This window comes from Caloenas nicobarica, chromosome 2 (assembly GCF_036013445.1).
Source record: "Caloenas nicobarica isolate bCalNic1 chromosome 2, bCalNic1.hap1, whole genome shotgun sequence".
In the NCBI taxonomy this organism is placed as follows: domain Eukaryota; kingdom Metazoa; phylum Chordata; class Aves; order Columbiformes; family Columbidae; genus Caloenas; species Caloenas nicobarica.
In genome coordinates this window covers 140,341,934-140,361,261 of record NC_088246.1, presented here as the reverse complement: position 1 = coordinate 140,361,261, position 19,328 = coordinate 140,341,934, and the positions used below count along the sequence as shown (strand labels likewise).

General features: G+C 41.4%; 1 protein-coding gene across 2 annotated transcripts in view; it reads right to left on the bottom strand.

Annotated features, from left to right (window-relative positions):
• Window positions 1-544: 544 nt before the first annotated feature.
• The window catches only part of ESRP1 (epithelial splicing regulatory protein 1), a 31,602-nt gene continuing 12,818 nt past the window's right edge, over window positions 545-19,328 (bottom strand). Inside the window, exons 7-14 of one of the 2 annotated variants that reach the window (XM_065628269.1) lie at window positions 18,551-18,661; window positions 18,326-18,458; window positions 18,204-18,246; window positions 16,483-16,784; window positions 14,863-15,081; window positions 12,971-13,169; window positions 10,863-11,031; window positions 545-635 (exon numbers count right to left, since the gene is read on the bottom strand). In XM_065628269.1, coding sequence (XP_065484341.1) covers window positions 545-635; window positions 10,863-11,031; window positions 12,971-13,169; window positions 14,863-15,081; window positions 16,483-16,784; window positions 18,204-18,246; window positions 18,326-18,458; window positions 18,551-18,661 — 1,267 coding nt within the window. Of the gene's footprint in view, window positions 636-10,491; window positions 11,032-12,970; window positions 13,170-14,862; window positions 15,082-16,482; window positions 16,785-18,203; window positions 18,247-18,325; window positions 18,459-18,550; window positions 18,662-19,328 lie in introns of those variants that run through there. The other variant, XM_065628270.1, reaches the window with a different exon arrangement.

The window sequence follows — 19,328 nt, the reverse complement described above, 5'->3', positions numbered from 1 at the left end:
CAAGCTTGAAAGGCTGAAATGGCCTGATCAGAAAGCTTACAAAAGCAAGAAAATAGCTGCCAGTTATACAAGCACAGTCTACTTTGTTGCTGCAATTTTATATCAGCATGAGGTTTAGAAATCAGATTCTGTAGTTACCTAAGAAAGTAGCTCATTCTGCGTAATCAACACTATAGCCTCATGCATTGCTGAGAGAGTAACACCATCTCTGCGCTTTGCCCCTCAGAGAAAAGTGACTCTGAGGAGCTTTCTGGAGGCTCACAATCCTGATGTTAAAGCTTGAGGTAGCATGCATTTGGAACCCTGGGAAGTATGCAAAGCAGCAGCCCATAACAAGACTGGAGTAGTCGAAATCCTTAAATGATGGCTTTAACAGCCAACATCTTACAAATTGCAGTGTGACATTATGGACGCAGCAAAGAGTAGCTGTGTTCCCAGGGCTGCAAATGAAAAATTACATGGAGTATCATGGTTATCTGAAGCAAACACGATACCCTCAAACCCATCTCCTGTGGTTCATTATCCTCACCTTCTCTAAGGAAGCCTAACTGCTAGGGCCTTTAAATGCAAATCCATCCTTTGGACACTGTCCTGGCCGGATCATTTGCATGTACAAGTCTATCCTCTGCTGCATACTACAAACACAAGTTAAGACAGAAGCAATCAGAAGCCAAACTAGTGCAGAACAGAGAACCAGCAGCTGGCTATGCTACCTTAACCTTTCTTAAAGCCCTGGGTAGATATCAAAATTCAGGCTACATAATTAGACATTTGTAATGCTCCCATCACCATAGCAGCAAGAGCAATTCAACAACAGAAACTACACAAGGACAATCAGCCTCCCCTAACAGCTCAATACATGGGCGCACACAGTATCTCATTGAAGACAACTGTCTCCAGACTCTTGCAGTCACAACTGACCGGTCTCAAGAGAGTGGCCCTGGAGATCTGAGACAGACACACCTCCTATGCAGCCAGAGCCACACATACTCTCAAAGTCTCTGAAGGAAAAGTTAACAAGTTCATTACTAGGTAGATCCACATGGGCCATTTGCCCCTGAAGTTGTCCTAATACTGAGAGATGCCATTGGCTTCTCCTACTTATCACACAATTTTAAGATGAAAGTAAAAAAAAAAAGCAAATAACTTCCCTCAAAGCCCATGCTTCTTGCTCAAAGCCACCTTGATCATTTTGCTTGATCTTCTGAGCATGGCTTCAAGCACCTACCATTTCCATCACCATTTCTACACTATTCTTTAGGCCTAGGATTGCCTTCCCAAACAACTCTAGAAAAATAGTTCCAAGATCTCCTTCACTTCTGTTCTCCAGACTCAAGGTTATAAAAATACCATGGGAAAGTTTCAGTCTTTCCTTTGCTTGCTTACACCTGTGCTTAAATCCTTAGCTAAAGCAATATTAATGAAGACTAAGTATAGCCCAAAGGCCACTGTCCCAAGATGCCCAAGGACTCTTCCATCTGCACAAGTCCTACAGTGTTAACTTATATTCATTCTCTCTAAATTAAAGCTCAGCTTCTTGAGTTCCTCTGCAGCTTCTAAGTCCAGTGGGTGCATTTTCCTCCAAGCATGTATTCTCACCACCGTTTTCAGTCTTGCCCTTCCCCAGTTCCCACTATTTGCAAAGCCCCAGGTCATCTTCATACAGCACAGTATGGAAATGGATAGCTCAGTCACAGCAGGCAACATGCAGATCCAGCAGACAAGCCATTCCTGGACGTTTATGGTTTCCCTTTAGACAAAAGTATTCAAGGGTTTTCACTAAGCAAATGCATTTGACTGAGGTCTAACACTACTACTTCCACAGTGAGCAGCTATCCATGTCTAGGAGAGCTGGTTTTTTCCATAGGAACTGCTTACAATGCCTGTTCATCCCTACAATATTGTGTTCCTGGATACCTTTGTGAACAGTTCTTCGCTGGTGGCTCCACTAGATAGCAGAGATTGTCTAATGCCAAAGATGACACTTGCAATCATTTATATCAATTTTGAGCTTATTGTCAAGAAAATGACTATGGGAAGTTAAGATTTTATGCTGTAGGGTAGCATATTCATACAAATTTATCACAATACAACACCCCACTAATGGTTACCTGCACGCCTTTTCCATAATGTTAATAATCTTATTAATCTCTAACAAAATACTACCACATTCAATATACTTATGTACTACTCAACTTCTCAAACACAAGATCCAGGGGTCATCTTATGACATTAAGAAGGCTGAAAATAAGTCTTCCCTCCTAGTGCACCATTCAGCTTTGGAGTTTATTGCCACCACAGGCTGTCTACAATCCTAAAGTTTTAAATGTAGCTAAAGAGTAAGGAGATGAATCCACGGCAGATATGCCCATCCACAGTTTAGATGCAGGTTCCAGGTCAGTGCTCTCCATTAGCTACCTGCCAAATCCATCTCAGGAAGGAGCTCTTCACACCCGTCAGCAATACTGGCGACGTAGTATTTGCTTTTACTTACTTATATTTCACGGACTCTTCAGACACCGTATCTTTTGTGGTCAATGGCAACTGCCACAGGTTAAAAGTTAGTGCCACAAAGGGACATGCTTGTCTTGCTTTAAAACAATACTAATGCCACAATAATTAATATAATTTCTTCAGGAATAATAAAAAAAAGTTTTCTTTAACATCCAAAATGTTCATAGTTTGTAGATGCTAGAAGCTTTGCTGTTCTTTGTCAGGTCTTCCATAGCCTTATTTAAATTGCCTCAAAACTGTAGGTAGTTAACAGACTCTTTTTTTTTGGCAGTTCCAGCAACTATTTTCTTTTTGCTAAAATGTCAGGTAATCCATATGCGTTTCCAGATGCTGCTAGACACACATACATATAATATTTAATAATAAAAAAACCCACTACGTAAAAATCAAACCTTTACTCTTTGTTTCATTAAACAACATGCACCTCCCAGACTATTTGCAACTGCATAACTTTGTGGAAATTTTCATTAACATTAATCCTTTTGGCCAGCTAGCTGAAGCTACTAAAATGGGTAATTTTTTACATCTAAGAAAACAGAACACCGTAAGAGAGAGAGCTTAAGCTATAGAATAGTTTAAATTTTTCTGGAATCTTTATAAAAAATACCCCATTACTTCCAAAACTCACAGAAAGAACAAGAAAAGAGACTTTTTTCCCCTGTTTTCTTAGCAGAATTGATTCTTACTGGGGGGGGAGGGCAGCAAAAGTGCTTCCCCTTCAGTCGTCTTCTCCCTGCACCCCTCTGTTTTCATTATTAATATTATTACTTCTACAAGATCCTTATCTGTTTTAAGGAAGTCAGATATCTCTGTTTAAAACTCCAAGTCTTCAGGCTAATCCTGCTGACTTTGCACTGAGATGCTACAAGCACTTGCTAATTCATAACACCGCCTTGGAGATAAAGGTAACAGGCAACTCCAGCAACAGGTTAGGCCAAGGGCGGGTGCTACCTGCTCCAGTTCCCCAATACAAGATCACATGTGGACGGCCCCCCGTCTTTGCTGTGTTCCCCCAAAGTGAGGGGTGACAACCTCCCTGAGGAACAGCAGTGAATGACCTAGAGTGGTCACATCTCCAGATGGAAAAGCAGTAGATAGAGGACACTAGTAATGAAAAGTGTCCAGGGAGGGACGCAAGACAAATAGCTATTCCAGCCAATCTTCTCTAGCTTAACAAACCCCAGGAAAAAATACTTGCATGTTATACACAAGGTCAGAGATGATTTATATAATGATGCAGTGCAAGACCTTAACTCTTTTTATATCAAGCTAGTTCTTGAAATCAAACATGATATGAAGCATTTCCCAATGCAAACCTTTTTTCCTTATGAATTGATCCTTCTTCTTGAATCTAATCAACAGTCAGCTTGGATTTTTTTTCCAAATCAGTATTTCTGAGATTGTGGTATTCTCCAAAGACTCTCAAAATAAAACACAATTAAGTTTCAGAAACCAGTTTTGGATGCAAGAACAAGTTTTCACCTGTTCTAAAGGTTGATGTTGGCATTCAAACAGCATTTATGCACCTCAAGGGATCCCAAGCATTCATCACTAAATTATTATGTAGAAACATCGAGGATCACCATCTCTCCTGTTTGATTTCCCAATATTTTTTGCCTTACACATTTGCTTAGCAGATAGTAACATCCAGAAGGAAGCTGTGGTTTATATTAAGAGTGGGTGTGTGTTGGGAGCAGTCAGCATACATAACCAAGCAGGTTTTCAGGTCTCTGCCAGGCATCCTGCAGGTCAGTCCAGAGAACCACAGATATACCCAGCACTATTTGCACGTAGGAACAGATACGTGCATAGACGCTGTCCCAATAGGGATTTACAACTACCTTTTGGGCTGGCAGAAGTTGTGGGTATAAGGCGCACGTATGCACAAGCTTGCAGCATGATGCCTGTAATGTTCATTGCTGGAAAGCAGCCCAAAAGTAGAAGGAAATGCAGCTTCAGTATAACAGCCTTTTTAGAAGTGGTTCATACAAAGTTCAAGAGAGGCAAAGCTAGTAAATTTTGTGGTATAATTACTGAAGTTGAAAGTTTTAACATGGTACTTTGTTCACAAAACCCAACAAGACATGTTATTAGCAAAAGTATTTACATAACCAGAATAATTTTCCTTTTCCAAGACTTGCATGTTTATCCATATTTAAAGAAAGAAAGGCCATATAACTTGACAAATAGCAGAAATATGAGCATTAAATCATCAGGTCATCTGTTAAACAAACATTTAGATCGCCATGCCTGCTGTTTAATCATGGACAAATACCACAGACTGCGTTCTCAACAGGGAAGGGTTTTTTTTTTTTAAATGCAATAAGTTTCCAGCTTTAAGGAGCCTTATTCCAAGATCAGTCCAACTCCACCCTTGGAAACACCAAAAGCTCCTTTGGTAGAGATCCCATCCCCGTGTTTAACCAACCTGCTGCCTACCTGATGCATATCTAACCACTCTGCCTACTGCAAGCAGCTGCCCATCTGTGTAAATTAATGGTAGCACAACAACAAGCAATGGGAATCAGAAGACTGCAATGGGCTGCCCTGTGTAGTGTTAGGACTTCAAACACACCGCTGCAGAGAGCTGCTGCTGAGGAGAAAGAAGCATCCAGCAACATATCTTTGTGCCTCTAATAACCTAAGATCACCTGCCCATCACTGCAAATGTTTAAAAAAAAGCCACCTGCATCGATGACACACATGCCTTGAGGCACAACAGGAGGATCTTCTTTCCCATCACTGATCTGTGCTGTAAATAAGCAAAAGGAAAAACTATACTCACACTCATCACTGGAACTAGCTTGCACAATACTGTAATATCTATCAATCCCTCATACTAATCCAAATGTTTTACTTGATGGCAGAGGAAAAGTCAGAATGTGACAGTAAGACCTGCTAACTGAACCTCAAATCATTCAGTACATTAAGCAAACAAAAGGAATTGGGATCTGTGAGTAGAAGAACCTCCACCAGCATCCATGGTGGCATTTCGTATGTTGTATGTTGAATAAGTCTTGGATACTGCTACCAGCAGTGTTTTAACAGGCTTATCAACTCTGAAGAAAGGTGAGTGTTTGGGTGGGGGGTTTTTTTGTGTGTGGGTTTTTTTTTGTGTGTGTGTGGTGGTGTTTGTGGTTGGTTTTTTTTTTGTTTTGTTTGTTTGTTTGTTTTTTTAATTTAAATTGTTTTACTATCCCAGTACCCAGGTACCTATTGATCAGAGCATTACCATTCTGCTGCTTTTCAGACACCATGGCAGTTTTACTAATTAAAACCTACAAGTGAAGAGATAATGACAGCCTATGGAGGCACGCAACAATTAGTCTTCCCTGCTAAGGCACTCCTCCTCCAATGAAATACAGCAGCGGTTGAAAGCATCCTTGCTGTTCTAATCCTTAGCAAAATCCCTTCACTTTGAAAAGTGAATCATTAAGGCTTTCTGGTGAAACAATCATTCTGGTGACAAGTTTGTGCCATTAACTGAAGAGTTGAGGTTATTTTGACAAATCCATGATGGAGACTGGCTCACCTTGAGCAAGGGTATTTAAATGAAGAGTCCTAAATTCTGCCACTTGATATAAACACGTGAATCCCATTCACTGGACAGCAACTAAAAGTCACCAGTATGCTTCTACGCTCAGTGAGCCCACTCACCGCAAAGGCGATCTCACGAAATCCAAGCTGACAAACTTACAAAAATAAAGAAAAAGCGTACTACAGTCTAAGAGCTGTGGTCCAGGGTGTTGCTATGATGCTATGAGTACAACTAAACTGATGAAGAGATTTTGTTTCTGGCTGCTGCTGTTCTCCATCTGTGACAGATCTCCCAGGCTAAATACACATATGGTTATTTCCTAACCCAGTTCTGTCAAGTGATGCTGGTAAGCCAGACACACAGATATGCAAATAAAGCTGCTGGCAGCAGCTCTGAATGATATCACTCTTAATCTGGCCCACTTGTTCCTAGTTTTGCCAGTTTAAGCTGGTTGTAATTTAACTGTGCTTCACTACGCATCTGATCAATGACCAAAGTTAGAAAAAAGCCTCATTTGTTCTCCGTAATGGTCATTATGGAAGATCCGATCCATCATGAAGAACAAATGAGGCTTTTTTCTAACCTGGGTCATTTTGTTTTTATACATGCACACTTTATGTATACATACATACAGCTTTAATATGTATATTGCATATATATATTATGTATGTGTGTGTGTGTATATATATATATATATAAACACTTCAAGTTGATTAGTGTATAGATGAGAAAAAAACCATACCTAATCCATAGCAGGAAGAAGCAGAAGCAGACAGATGAGAGCAATAACAAATTACCTTGTGTTTCCTTGAGCAGCAAGTGTCAGTATTGTGCCTTTAACTACCACACAAAAAGACCTTTTAGTTCAAGTAACCTCAAAGGAAAGACCTGTACATAGAATCATTTAGGTTCAAAAAGACTTTTAATATCATAGAGTCCAACTGTTAACATAACTCTGCCAAGACCATGTCTAAACCACGTCCCAAAGAACCTCATCTACACAGCTTTGAAACACCTCCAGGGATGGTGACTCAACTGCATCCCTGGGCAGCCTGTTCCAATGCCTGACAATCCTTTCAGGGAAGAAATTTTTTCCAATATCCAATCTAAACTTCCCCTGGCGCAACTTGAGGCCATTTCCTCTTGTCCTATTGCTTGTTACCTGGGAGAAGAGACCAACCCCCTCCATGCAACAACCTCCTTTCAGGTAGTTGCAGACAGCGATGAGGTCTCCCCTCTGCCTCCTTCTCCCCAGGCTGAACAGCCCCAGTTCCCTCAGCTGCTCTTCATCAGACTTGTGCTCCAGACCCTCCACCAGCTTTGTCACCCTCCTCTGCACTCTCTCCAACACCTCAATGTCCTTCTTATGATGAGGGGCCCAAAACTGAACCAGTGCCAAATACAGAGGGATGATCACTTATCTAGTCCTGCTGGCCTCACTATTCCTGATACAAGCCAGGATCCTGTTGGCCTTTTTGCCACCTGGGCTCATATTCAGCCACCTGTCAACCAACACCGCCAGGTCCTTTTCTACCAGGCAGGTTTCCAGTCACTCTTCCCCGAGCCTGTAGCGCTGCCTGGGTTGTTGTGACCCAAGGTACAGGACCCGGAACTTGGCCTTGTTGAACCTCATGCAATTGGCCTCAGCCCATTGATCCAGCTGGTCCACATCCCTCCAGCAGGTCAACACTCCCACCTAACTTGGTGTAGTCTGCAAGCTTACTGAGGGTGCATTCAATCAGGTTGTTGGAACAGGCTGCATAGGGAAGTGGTGGAGTCACCATCCCTGGAGCTGTTTAAGAAGCATTTAGACGAGGTTTGTAGGGACGTGGTTTAGTGCTAGAATTAGGTTATGGTTGGACTCAAAGAGACCCTCAGGATCATCCAACTGAAATGATTCTATGATTCTAATCCCCTCATTCAGATCACTGATAAAGATATTAACCAGAACTGGCCCCAACACTGAGCCCTGGGGAATACCACACACGGACAGTCACCAGCTGGATTTGACCCCATTCTCCACAACTCTTTGGACCCAGATATCCAGCCAGTTCTTTGCCCAGTGAAGAGCACAGCCATCCAGGCCATGAGCAGCCAGTTTCTCCAGGAAAATGCTGACACAACAGCCAAGAACCCAACTTAGCCACCAGTAGACTAGCTGAATACAGCTAAAAACACATTGGAAAAGTCCCACGGTCACAAGCAGCACCAATATCTCAAGACAAATCCTACTTCAAAGATGCAAACAAGTTCACCTACCCACCTTAGTTCAATAGCACAAGAGTTTACCACAGGACACAGAACATAAGAACACTCTTCCAGTTATTTTGAGTTCAAGGACTTCCTGAGCCAGATGTGTTTTCTGTGTATTCACTAACTCACAATGAATTTCCTGCCCTTGAATTTATCCAGTTTGTTGGAACCCACAGTTTTCAGCTTCCACATCACTTTTTGGCTACAAGTCCCACCAGCACACTACCCACTGAGTAAGAAGCTCCTCTTTTGACTTCACTATTTCAAATATTGTTGAAAAAAAGAACAAAGGTTCAGTGTGTTCCTACAATTACACATTTTGACAAACTTCTGAGGTTTTAAAGACACTGCTTTAAAGTGATCAAAATGTCATTAGAACTGAAAAAAATACAGTAAGATTTAACTTTGTTTTAAAACTACATATCCTGTAGCAGTAACTTTCAAATTTGTGTATGGTAAAAGTTTATATCGGACATGTTAGCAGTTGCCAAGTAACACAGTTATTCATTACTTTCAATGTACGTATATACAGCAGCTAGCATACCCATTTATCCAGGATTAGATAAGAAACTCCTCCGTCCCATGAATCCCATTGTTCTTTTTCTCAAAAGCCTGGGACTAGGCAGAGACCGAGACCACTGATTTGCTGTCAGAACATGTTGTCAGATATGATTACAAGCTGAACAGAGATATCAAAGACTGACAGATCCCAAATAACTTGCTCTCTCTCCTTTTCATTAGGAGTTCTCTAAAGCTATTTTAATCGCATAGAAGGCATCCATTTCTTTACACAATTGGGTTTCAAAGCCATAAGAGCATTAAGTCAAGTCTAAGAGTTTCAGGGATTTCTGATAGAGACTGAAGACCAAAGCAATGCCTCCCCCAACCCCCATCTAGGTTGATTACTCCACAGAGAATGGAATTGGCCATTATAAAGCAACTTGACCTTGCAAAACACAAGTGGTAGAACCTTTTGGCAGCAGGTCAAAGAAACTTTCCTTATTTCCATAAGTATTCACTAGTAAGATTTATGAACCATTGTCTGATCATTAGCCACCAGCTCTGTATTGCTTTTCCATGTACATGCATTTAAATGCACCACTTAGTACAGAGGATACCCCAATTCTTTCCTGCTGCACATACTTAACATTTTTTGAATTAAGTTTCAGAATCAGAAAAGTCCATTTAAGAGAGTTCTGATTGCTATGCGTATGGTTTCTTAAGAAAGGTATGCAACTGTCAGTTAAACAAGAACATAAAAAGCATGTTTTGGGGTTTAGGATTGATCAGTCTGTAAACAACATATGCCCACAGCCCAAGAAGCCAGTGACGGGTCTCATGTGGGATCTCATTCAGTGAGATCTCTGTAGGGCCTGACACTCAGCTTGCAGTGGCCAGTCTACTATTACTTTAAGTAAAACATATCAAAGTCACTACAAACTATCGTTGCTACTGTGTTCTCATGACACATAGAACTGTTGTTGAGAAACTTGTTTTATGTTGCCAGTGCAAGTTTGGAATTTTATTTTTCTTGATCTTACATTAAAGAGTCTGAGTTTGGTAACATTATCATAACCATAAGACAGACATTGAAGACATTATAGAAATTAACTCATAAGTGAAGAAAACAATTTAATTAAAAAAAAAAAACAACGACGCAACAGGCAGTTCACAGATATACTAGCTCAGTGTAAAGTAATAAGAAAATCTTTGTTATCTTACAGGTACTAGAGAGTCCACGTTGCTCAACAACTTTGTAAGTAGCTATTTGGACATTTCTCCAGAGATAAAAAGCACTGGTCAGAACCTAATAGAAGACCTGAGTTCTTTAGCAGGTTTCCTGGCAGATGAGGAATGGTTTATGGCTTTCAGGGAACACAGCTCTTTCCAAGGCCTCAAGACTACAGAGGGCAAATGGCATAAAGAGTTTTTGTTCTGTAGAAGATAGCAATTTATCCAGATGAGCCAAAAGCCCTTTGTGAGAGGTGTTTATGAGGTCAGGAAGAAGATATGCCTCTATATGCTTTACATATGCATTCAATACATACATACATACTTCAATGCAGTACTTTTATAAATAAGTAAACAGAGTTTTCACCATAAAAGGTCAAAAGTTACTTTATTACAAAAACAAAGAGGCAGAATTTCAATGTTATTAGGACAGACCCCAATCCACCCAGGCCAAAGAGGGGCCAAGGGCTTCTTTATGGACATGGGAAGGAGTACTGCACACACCAGTTCCCACTGAGGGCACATCAATGCAAACTAACAAGTTTAAGAGACATGTTAGCAGAAAAAGAAAGAAACAAAACATCCTGCTGTAACCGTGTGACTTTGTCTTTTTTAAAAAAAAAAAAAATCATCGCTACCTGAAATACTCTAAAACTTGGGAAATCCCTAGTTATCCTGAAATTGTTTCCCTGAACAAGATACCAAACAAGCTGTTCTTGGTAGCACAAGCCCTTAGCATGGTAGACAACGTTCTTTTGTGAGCTTTGTGCATTTGCTGCAAAGAGACTTCTTTCTTTGTTCCTTCTTGGTTTCTCTTCTGCTTTACCTGGGGTAGTATGCTGTGTAGTTCATGAAGAGCTGAGCCCCAGCAGGGTAGTACGCCGTGGAAGGCTGGAACGTTCTGGGGTTCAGGAGCATGGATGGCTGATACAGAGCAGCTTCTGTTGGCACAACCGCAGCAGGAGCCGGAAAGGAGTAGGAAGGGGGTGAAAGACCTAAAGGGGACAAATGGAAAATAGATTAGGACCTTTTGGATTCCAGCATATATATGGTCTTCATTAGCTGAACAACTCTGCAACAAGGAGCCTTCACAAGCTTCTCATTCTCCTGCTCGTCACTGAAAATAAATCTGAGTGACCAGTGCGAGCTTGACTGTAAGTGTTGTGCCCACCCTCCCCCCATCAAAAGCAAAGTCAGCAACAGACAAAAAACTACCTCTTATTCTTTCTGAAGTGCCTCTATCTGAAGAGAAGGCCAGTTTTTCTTGTCTAGGCTCAGATTTTAATGAAGTCTCCAATAAAGAAGTGTGAGACTTCACTGTAAGAAGGAAACTCCTGTGCTAAAGATCTGCTTAACGTTCCCCAGAGCAAGGGACAGCATTTCATCCTGACACTCCCTATCCCCCAAACAGCTCTGTCTCCAGTTAATCAACAGTGCAGTGAGAAAAATCATGGGTTTGCAGCTTCAAGTGTTAACAGAGTTTAAAAACAAACAAACACAAAAGTGCACTTTGTGGTGTTTCAACAAGATGTGAGGCCCTAAATAAATTCCCACTGACAAGAGTTCACCCTCCTCCTCTGCCACTCTTTTCCTTTTCTTCTCTCCTCCCCTCTCTAGTGCCATAAAAGTCAACATATAAAAGCTTTAGATAACTCTGAAGAGCAAAAATAGAGGCTTATTTTAAAGTGACAGCATCTCACTGCATTGTGGGATGGGGCAGTGAGAACTGAAAAAGCTTATCTGAGGAACACATTACTGACATTTGTAGTTGGAAATGGGAACACCACCAGCTAAGAGTTCCTAAAGTTTGGAAGTCCACCCCAGAACCTGTCCTAGGAGCTCTCAGGAGAAGCTTTGAACCCCTGTCTGGAACAGCTGTCACACATAGGACAACATACTGCAGATCCCTGCTCAGAAGGACACTTGCATTACCAAAAAAACCCAACAAACAAAAACCACACCAAAACCCAAAACAAAACCAACCAAACAACTGCCAACACTAGCCACCTGGAAAATTTCTCTCTTAATGATTAGCTGAAGGTCTACTCACATTCAAAACAAACCACATGCAGTAAGTTTGCTGCCATACTGGCAGCTCTGACTAGAATTTAGAGGACACTTCTTAAGGAAGCCAACAACAATACATTTGCATAGAGAGAAAGCTGCTACTACCTTGCCATTTATGATCTTGGAAGCAAAGTCTTATTTTTCCCATAGGCTCACTTTTATGTGGCACATATGCTTAGTAAGTTAGCCCTTAAGCTCTTAAAGCATTTTCCCCAAACATTTGACCAGAAGTCCATGTTCATCCTAGTAGCTCTGAGTAGCATAATTTTACATGAAATACAGTTTCTGCAGTCCTGAGGCCACAGTTATGTGTATTTTACTTCCACACAGGTAACCTCCATTCTGTTCAAACAACAAAAAGCAAAGGAGAAGTTCAGACAGTAGGGGTTCAATAGGCAGAACACTTGTGGTTAAGTCCCAAAGGAGAGCCATTACTAATTGTTTCATAAATTAAAGTTTTGGAAGTGAATGGGGAAGGGCTTTTACTTGACAAGTTCACCATGGTGAAAAATGTAAACACAAATCAGCTTAAACGGGAAACTGTTCTTTAAGCTCTAGGCAGGGCTTACAAATTACTTTTCAGAGTCATGGATCACCCTGGCCAAGTTACATTTCAGGGAGGGGAGGGGAAGTTTGCCACTAGAAAAGCAAGAGTAATTTTAAAGTAGTTCTTCAGTTGTAGTAATTCACAACCAAAGGGAAAAATAATGATTGCAAGCTGCTGCTGATTTAAGATGAAAAGACCTTATTTTAATACCCCCATCTGACACTCCTTTCCAAGAACCAGAATCAGAGTCAGGAAGAAAGCAGCTCCCACACCTACCCGCACACAGCGTGGAAGACGGGCAAGACCCCTGCAAAACTTACATGGTAACTTACATGGTGGCGGGGACAAGCCATTGCGATTTAAAGTGCCCCCCATTAATACAAAGTTCATCTCCTCAGCAGAACATTGAAAGACTTCAACATATCTGTCCTTCATAGTCTTCTTATGACACTTCTGTGCAGCCAGAAAAGCTCGCTCTGCAGATTTCATCTGAATAAAAGCATCACCCGATGGACGTCCCTACAAACAAGGCAGACAAAAAAATGTTTCAGCAGCTCCCATGAAGTAGCAGCACAGCAATAATTTGTGTTGTTAAAAGCAGTCTCTTCAGCCATAAATATATTCTTCTCCAAAGTCAAGCACAGTCAGTCATCCCAAGCACCCATCAGCATGTTTAAGTTCTCCTCTCTAAAGTTTTTCCCCTCTTGCTGGGGAATTCTGGTCTACACACTGCATCATATGGGCATTCTTCCAACTTGTGCTAACTTGATTCTATGTTTACCTGTTTCAATTAAACCACATTGTAACTTGAGCCATGTTATTTCTGTTTCAAAAAAAAAAAAAAAAATAGGGACAGCCATGGGAGAGGCTACAATTCAAGGACACTTTGGTAAGAGCAGGTCCCTAAGCACCTATTTAGTAAGAACACAGAATTGGAAGATCTAATCCACATTTATTATCTGTGATTTTTAAAATTCAAGGATAAATACAGTCAAGTGCCAAATATTAAATGATTCTGTTAAAATTATTTTGTTAAGGCCAATATGTGCTGGGATATTTTAGAAGGGTACTAGCCTAAGGCTTGGTATGAGCTTGTGAAGAAAAAAAGGACATCTTTATATACAGCTGTAAATGAAGGGGATATGCAAGTGGAGCCAGTCATTTTAGCCACATGCAGCTGCTAACTTGAAGTAGCCAAAACCAGAGGCAGAGCTTTGAAGCCAGCTCTAACTTTAAGTTCTGGGCCAATTCTTTTAGTATTGGAGGGAAGAACAACTTCCTCACCATCCTTTACACAGTTGTTCATGATTAGAGGGTTGAAACCAGGAATGGTGAGAGTAGGGAGAACATGCAGGAAGGCAAGGGCCAATACTACTGTAAACCATTACTTCTGCTTTAGCATTTGCATTTTTCTTAGCCTGTCCCAGCCCTGCACATTCCGTATAGTTTTTCAGCCCCAGCTAGGTCAAGTCCTCACAAACACAGGCATCTTTTTAGATAGAGAGGTACAGTCCCTTCTCCCTCATGCCCCCAAAACACAAAAGCCCTGCTCCAGGACAAGAAAATATTTTGTAGCTTCAGCTCAGGCTTAGTGTCAATCAAAACCATTTTAGAAGAGCCATTTTTATACCACAATAATCAGTGTAATCAGTGCAATCACTTCTGGTATCTCCATAGTTAGAGGAGCTCCATAGTTAGCGGGAAGTCTCCTCCCCCTGTAGTCACAAGACTATGCAGATAAAGGTGATCACAACAATGCACAATCCTTTGTCTAAGTAGTTCTGGTAGAAACTGCTTCCAGAAAACAATGGCAAAGATGTGACTGTTTATACATGTCAATGAGCTGTTAATCTTCGTGTTTAGCTGTGACTGTTTAAAGAAAGCAACTACACAGTTCAGGAAACCCAGAACTTCAGCTGCTGACTTATGCCATAGGAAATCCTGTCTCTAAAAGGCTGCAGTCACGTTTGTCCTTAAATATACCTGAGGCACATTGTTCAGTAAGGGAGGGGCAAACCACTCCTTTGAGAACTAACATTGCCCAGACTTCAGTTTTGAAGATACTCCTTGCCTGGTACAAGAGGAATTACACATACTGTTGAGCCATTTGTGTCAATCCCAAAGGTGCTTCCCTATAGGTATCATCAGAAGGGCAGTGTTCGCATATACAGGCGGTTGGCATAGACTGGCTGTAAACATGGTGCCTACCAACCTGGTGATTTAGTACCATGTGAACTCCGTGAGTCCGAATATCTGTAGAAAACTCCCCCAAGAACTCCAGTATGTCCTCTATAGTAGCAGCATAAGGAAGACCACGCAAGCGTATGCAGTCTCTGACGTTAGTGGGAGGCACAAATTGTTGAGGTAATACTGGAAGAATAGGAGGTGTTGGGAGAGGAATGAGAGGCGTGGAAGAATATCTGTTCAGCACCTGTGCAAAACAGAAAACCAGAGAGGTTACAGAAAGCCTCCTTACTCATTCTTCAAGTCAGAGGAACTGAACGTAAACACCAACACCACCTGTTTTCACTCTGGGCAGTATTTCAGGAAACAAGTGAGCTAGATTCTGGGCTCAAACCATAGCAGCCGTGCTTAGAATTCAGATATTTTAAAGTAAATCTCTGGATCATTCTTTCTTGAAAAATATCATTTTGTTTTGGAGAATTTACTTGAGCTGTGCTGCATCTCTCAGAAGACTTCTTAGAACATGAAAACTGTATATCTACAATATTTTTATTGGGAAAATATCCCACAGCATTCTACCATCTAGAGTCATGGTTACACTTCCACGCAAAAATATCTCCTCTGCAAAACTTCAGGAGAGTCTGGGAAGTGGAAACATATTTCACTACCAAACAGCCTGAATAGAGATGCAATGGTCCATCAAGTAATATAGGTGGTGTTACTGAGTCACAGTATCTGTAACAGAGTCACACTTTGAGATTTCTTTTTACCGTTTTTAACAGTAAAAACCCTGCCTGGTCAAGAGTTCACTGAATATTCAGTCACTATCCTTTAACTTTTCCTGAGCAAGACTGAGTCATTTACATTTATACAGGTATCAGAAGGTTTTGCTAAACAAGAAAACTTTGAGAGCACTTGAGAAAAATACAATGACAAGAGTGAGTGTTGCAGCTCTGCCTTATCGCTACTGTCACCCTTCAAAGTAGGCACTAAAATCTCTACATATGTGAGGGATCAGAGCTGCACCACTGCTTGGTTAAAATGACATGGTTATTGGTCGGCCATAATTTGTGCCATAGATGAGATCTTTTAGAATCTTGTTTAGAAGTAAGTTAGTGACCTCAACTGACACTCTACAACTTTCACAAAGTCCTACCACCCTCTGCCAGGCAGCCAGTGCTGGCAGAAGATGGCCGAGACCCGCCCTTAGAGGCAATTCTTAAGACTCTTCAGACACATTGCTCTGAAGAAGACAACTACATCAAAAGATTCAATTTTTCTGTGTCAGTGACTAAAGATAAGTCTTTTAGTTCAAGATTTGCTGCTAACACTCCTCATGAATAGGCCTTTGACTTAGACAAATTTAGTATCTGTAGTGTAAAGCACTAGACCCACTTTCTGCTACAACCACTGTTTGTGAGGCTATTGGAAGCCAAAACCCCAAAAGGTTGGTATATATGATTGAGAACATGCATATATCACAAGATCTTAAATTTAGAAGGAGCAAAACCTATTCTTTCCAGCAACAGTCACGACTGAGAGAAGAGAGGCTTTCAAGTCATGGCCAAGCAGTATTTGCTTCTACTTGTCTATGCCAATGTAGGAATTTGGCTTATGAGAAGCCAATGTTTTCAAGCTTTACACCCACCTGCTGAACTTCTGCTGCAGTGCTCCTGAAGAGTTCAATGTACCTTTTCCCCAGCAAGTCCTTATGCTTTTTCAGTGCATTTTGTGCATATTCTTCACAAGCAAACAATACAAAGGCATCTCCTGTTGGCCTGCTGTCAGGGTACGTGACAAACAGGACTCCCTCCTTTCCTCCTGTTACAGGGCAGTGCTGGCCAAAGAATGCCAGCACTTCTTCTGTTGTTACGTTGAAAGGAAGACCTCGCATCCTGACAATCACTTGGTTTTCTTTTGACAAGAACTGTGCAACCTCGTTGGAAGTGCCTTTAACAAAAAGAAAAAGTACAGAAGCACGTAAGTCTAGGAAGCCACATAAAATCGCAAGCAAGTCTGGCATAGCTACTTCCTCCTCCCCACAGACAGTTTTTGAGCAGGTAGAACATTTGCCTCCAAAGTCAGGAAAAGATGTCACACTTTGATAAACTAGAAATATCGTATAGGATGCTTCCTATTAAAGTCTAACAATGTTACTCCATTATTTGGAAGAGATTCATCCTTACTCAAATATGGTGTTCAGATCTGAAGGAAAGCACAGTCTGTGAATCTCTTGCATAAGCAGTATCTGTGCTACCATGCACCTCCCCTTTCTATCTTATAAATACCTTCGGCATGCTCTGAAGCCATGATATATAGTAACCAAGTACCCAGACCATTGTGCTGGGAAAGAAAATTGGAAAGGCATGTTTGAAAAATCACTCAAGAATTTCATCCTATCCTGATAAAACTGTCAAAGTCTGCCAATTCTACTTTCAGTATCTCTAGGAGGTGCTCACACTTCTAACACTACCCTAAGCAAAGCTAGCTGCTAACCAGCTTCACATCTCAATATTGTCCTTTCACTTACAGCTGGTGCCAGACATGCAAGATCAATGTGCAATGTCTCCACTTTGAATGGTGTAACTATTACCAAGCCTATCAATTAGCTATTTGTTTGACAGTTTAATAGCCTCTCCTACTCTAAAATCTCAACCTCAGACATCCAGTTAGTCATTTACAATCCCCAGACCAAGTCTCTGTCAGAAACCAACAATGACTTTAAGGTAGCATTGTAGATACATAACAGCTTAATGGATCTTAACTCAAATTTTGTACCCTTGCAGTCATAAAGGTGAGGAAAAGACACCAAAAGAGAGTTTGTAGAGCAAATTTTGCAGCCTTTCAATTCAAGGCTGCAAATATTTCAATAGTTCCCTCAAATAAGCATTTCCCCTGAACTCCTCCTTTAGTTTGGGGCAAAGATTTGAAGAAAATCAGTTCCATAAATCCCTTGTTATTTACACTGTGATATCTGTTTGCTTCTATGTGCAAGTCTCCACAGCAACAGCAGTCATATTGTTTTGAAAAACCACTCTGTTTTGTTTTTCAGCAATCAATAACATTCAGGCCCCTTTAGTTAAGATGACAACCTAACAAATTAAGTTCACACGCAAGATCACCTTGCCTGGTCAAACCCTTATTTGATAGGCTCCTTGAAAATGGCAAGAACGTGGAAGAAAAAGATGGACAGATAAGTCATGGAATGTCTTGGGCTGCTACTAGGAGAGTACATAGTAATCAGCACACCAGCCCACTACTTGTTCAAACAAAGGAAATGAAAGGCCACATCCAACAGGAGCAGTTTACAGCCAAAAGTTACAGGTGCTGATGGAATAAACTCTCCCTTCTCACTCCCTAAAAAATTACCTCCTGCAATTTTAAGGAAGTCTTCACCTGTTGCCTTGTATACCTAAGGAAAGAAAAGAATATGATTGGCATGCTATTTGCACTCCTGTTGAGAAGAGGATTTCAAAGCCAGCGTCACGCACCTCGATGTATCGATTCCCCATATGGTGCTTGTGCCTTTGTAGCGCCAGATCTCTATGTTCTTCACTTACAAACCTCACAAGAGCCTCCCCATTCCTCCTACCTTGGGCATTGAGGCAGAGTGCAGCACCTCCTCTGCAGGGTTTAAAAATCAAAAGGAAGAGAAAACTCCATGACTGACATAGACAAAGGACTACAAGTGTAGAGGTAAATTCTTAGCTACTAACTTGGCAATATTTAGGCCTTTGAAGAATCTCGCTATGTCCTGGTCAGACGACTGCCATGGCAATCCTCTTGCTCTGATAACAGCGTTGTTATCCACCAGTTCCATCTTGCTACTGTAGGAACAGAAAGAGGGAGTAATGCAGACATCTGCCTGTAGTATCTGCCACACACTTCTCTCCCTGCTTGCCTCCTGTGCTCCAGGGACAGGCTTCTGTCCCTGCTCCATGTCTGCTGGATGGCACTGCCAGGGCAGTGAGGGCTGAGTGCCACTGTTGCCCAAAACCACTGCACGTGTATCCTTGGGGAACATCTGCTCTGGTAAGCTGTCCCTTTCCCTGCTTCCCTTTCCTGCTTCACCACATTTGCTTCTTTGAGCTCTCATCTCTTTGAGGCTGTTTCAAACTTGCTCCTCACTCCTGACATAGCAATGGTTTGTGCTTCTCCATTGGCTGAACAGGGTTACTGGTATAAAGTTAAACTTGCTATTCTAATCGGAGCTAAGTAGAAATTGAAGCAGAGCATTTAGACATAACTGGGGCTTGTGCTTATTATTTGTACTGTGACAGGGTGTAAGAGCCAGTCACAAGCTAAGAGCAAATCTGTTCAGGGTTATACGGGCACACAGAGGACTCCTGCCCAGAGTTTAGCTTTACCGCCACTTGCTCAGGCCATGGCTGTGCTACCAGAGACTAACATAGCTACAGGCTACATTGGCTGCTCTGCATGGGAATAGCTCAGCCACAGAAAGGCAGGTTTAATTGATCATTACCACAGTCCCTT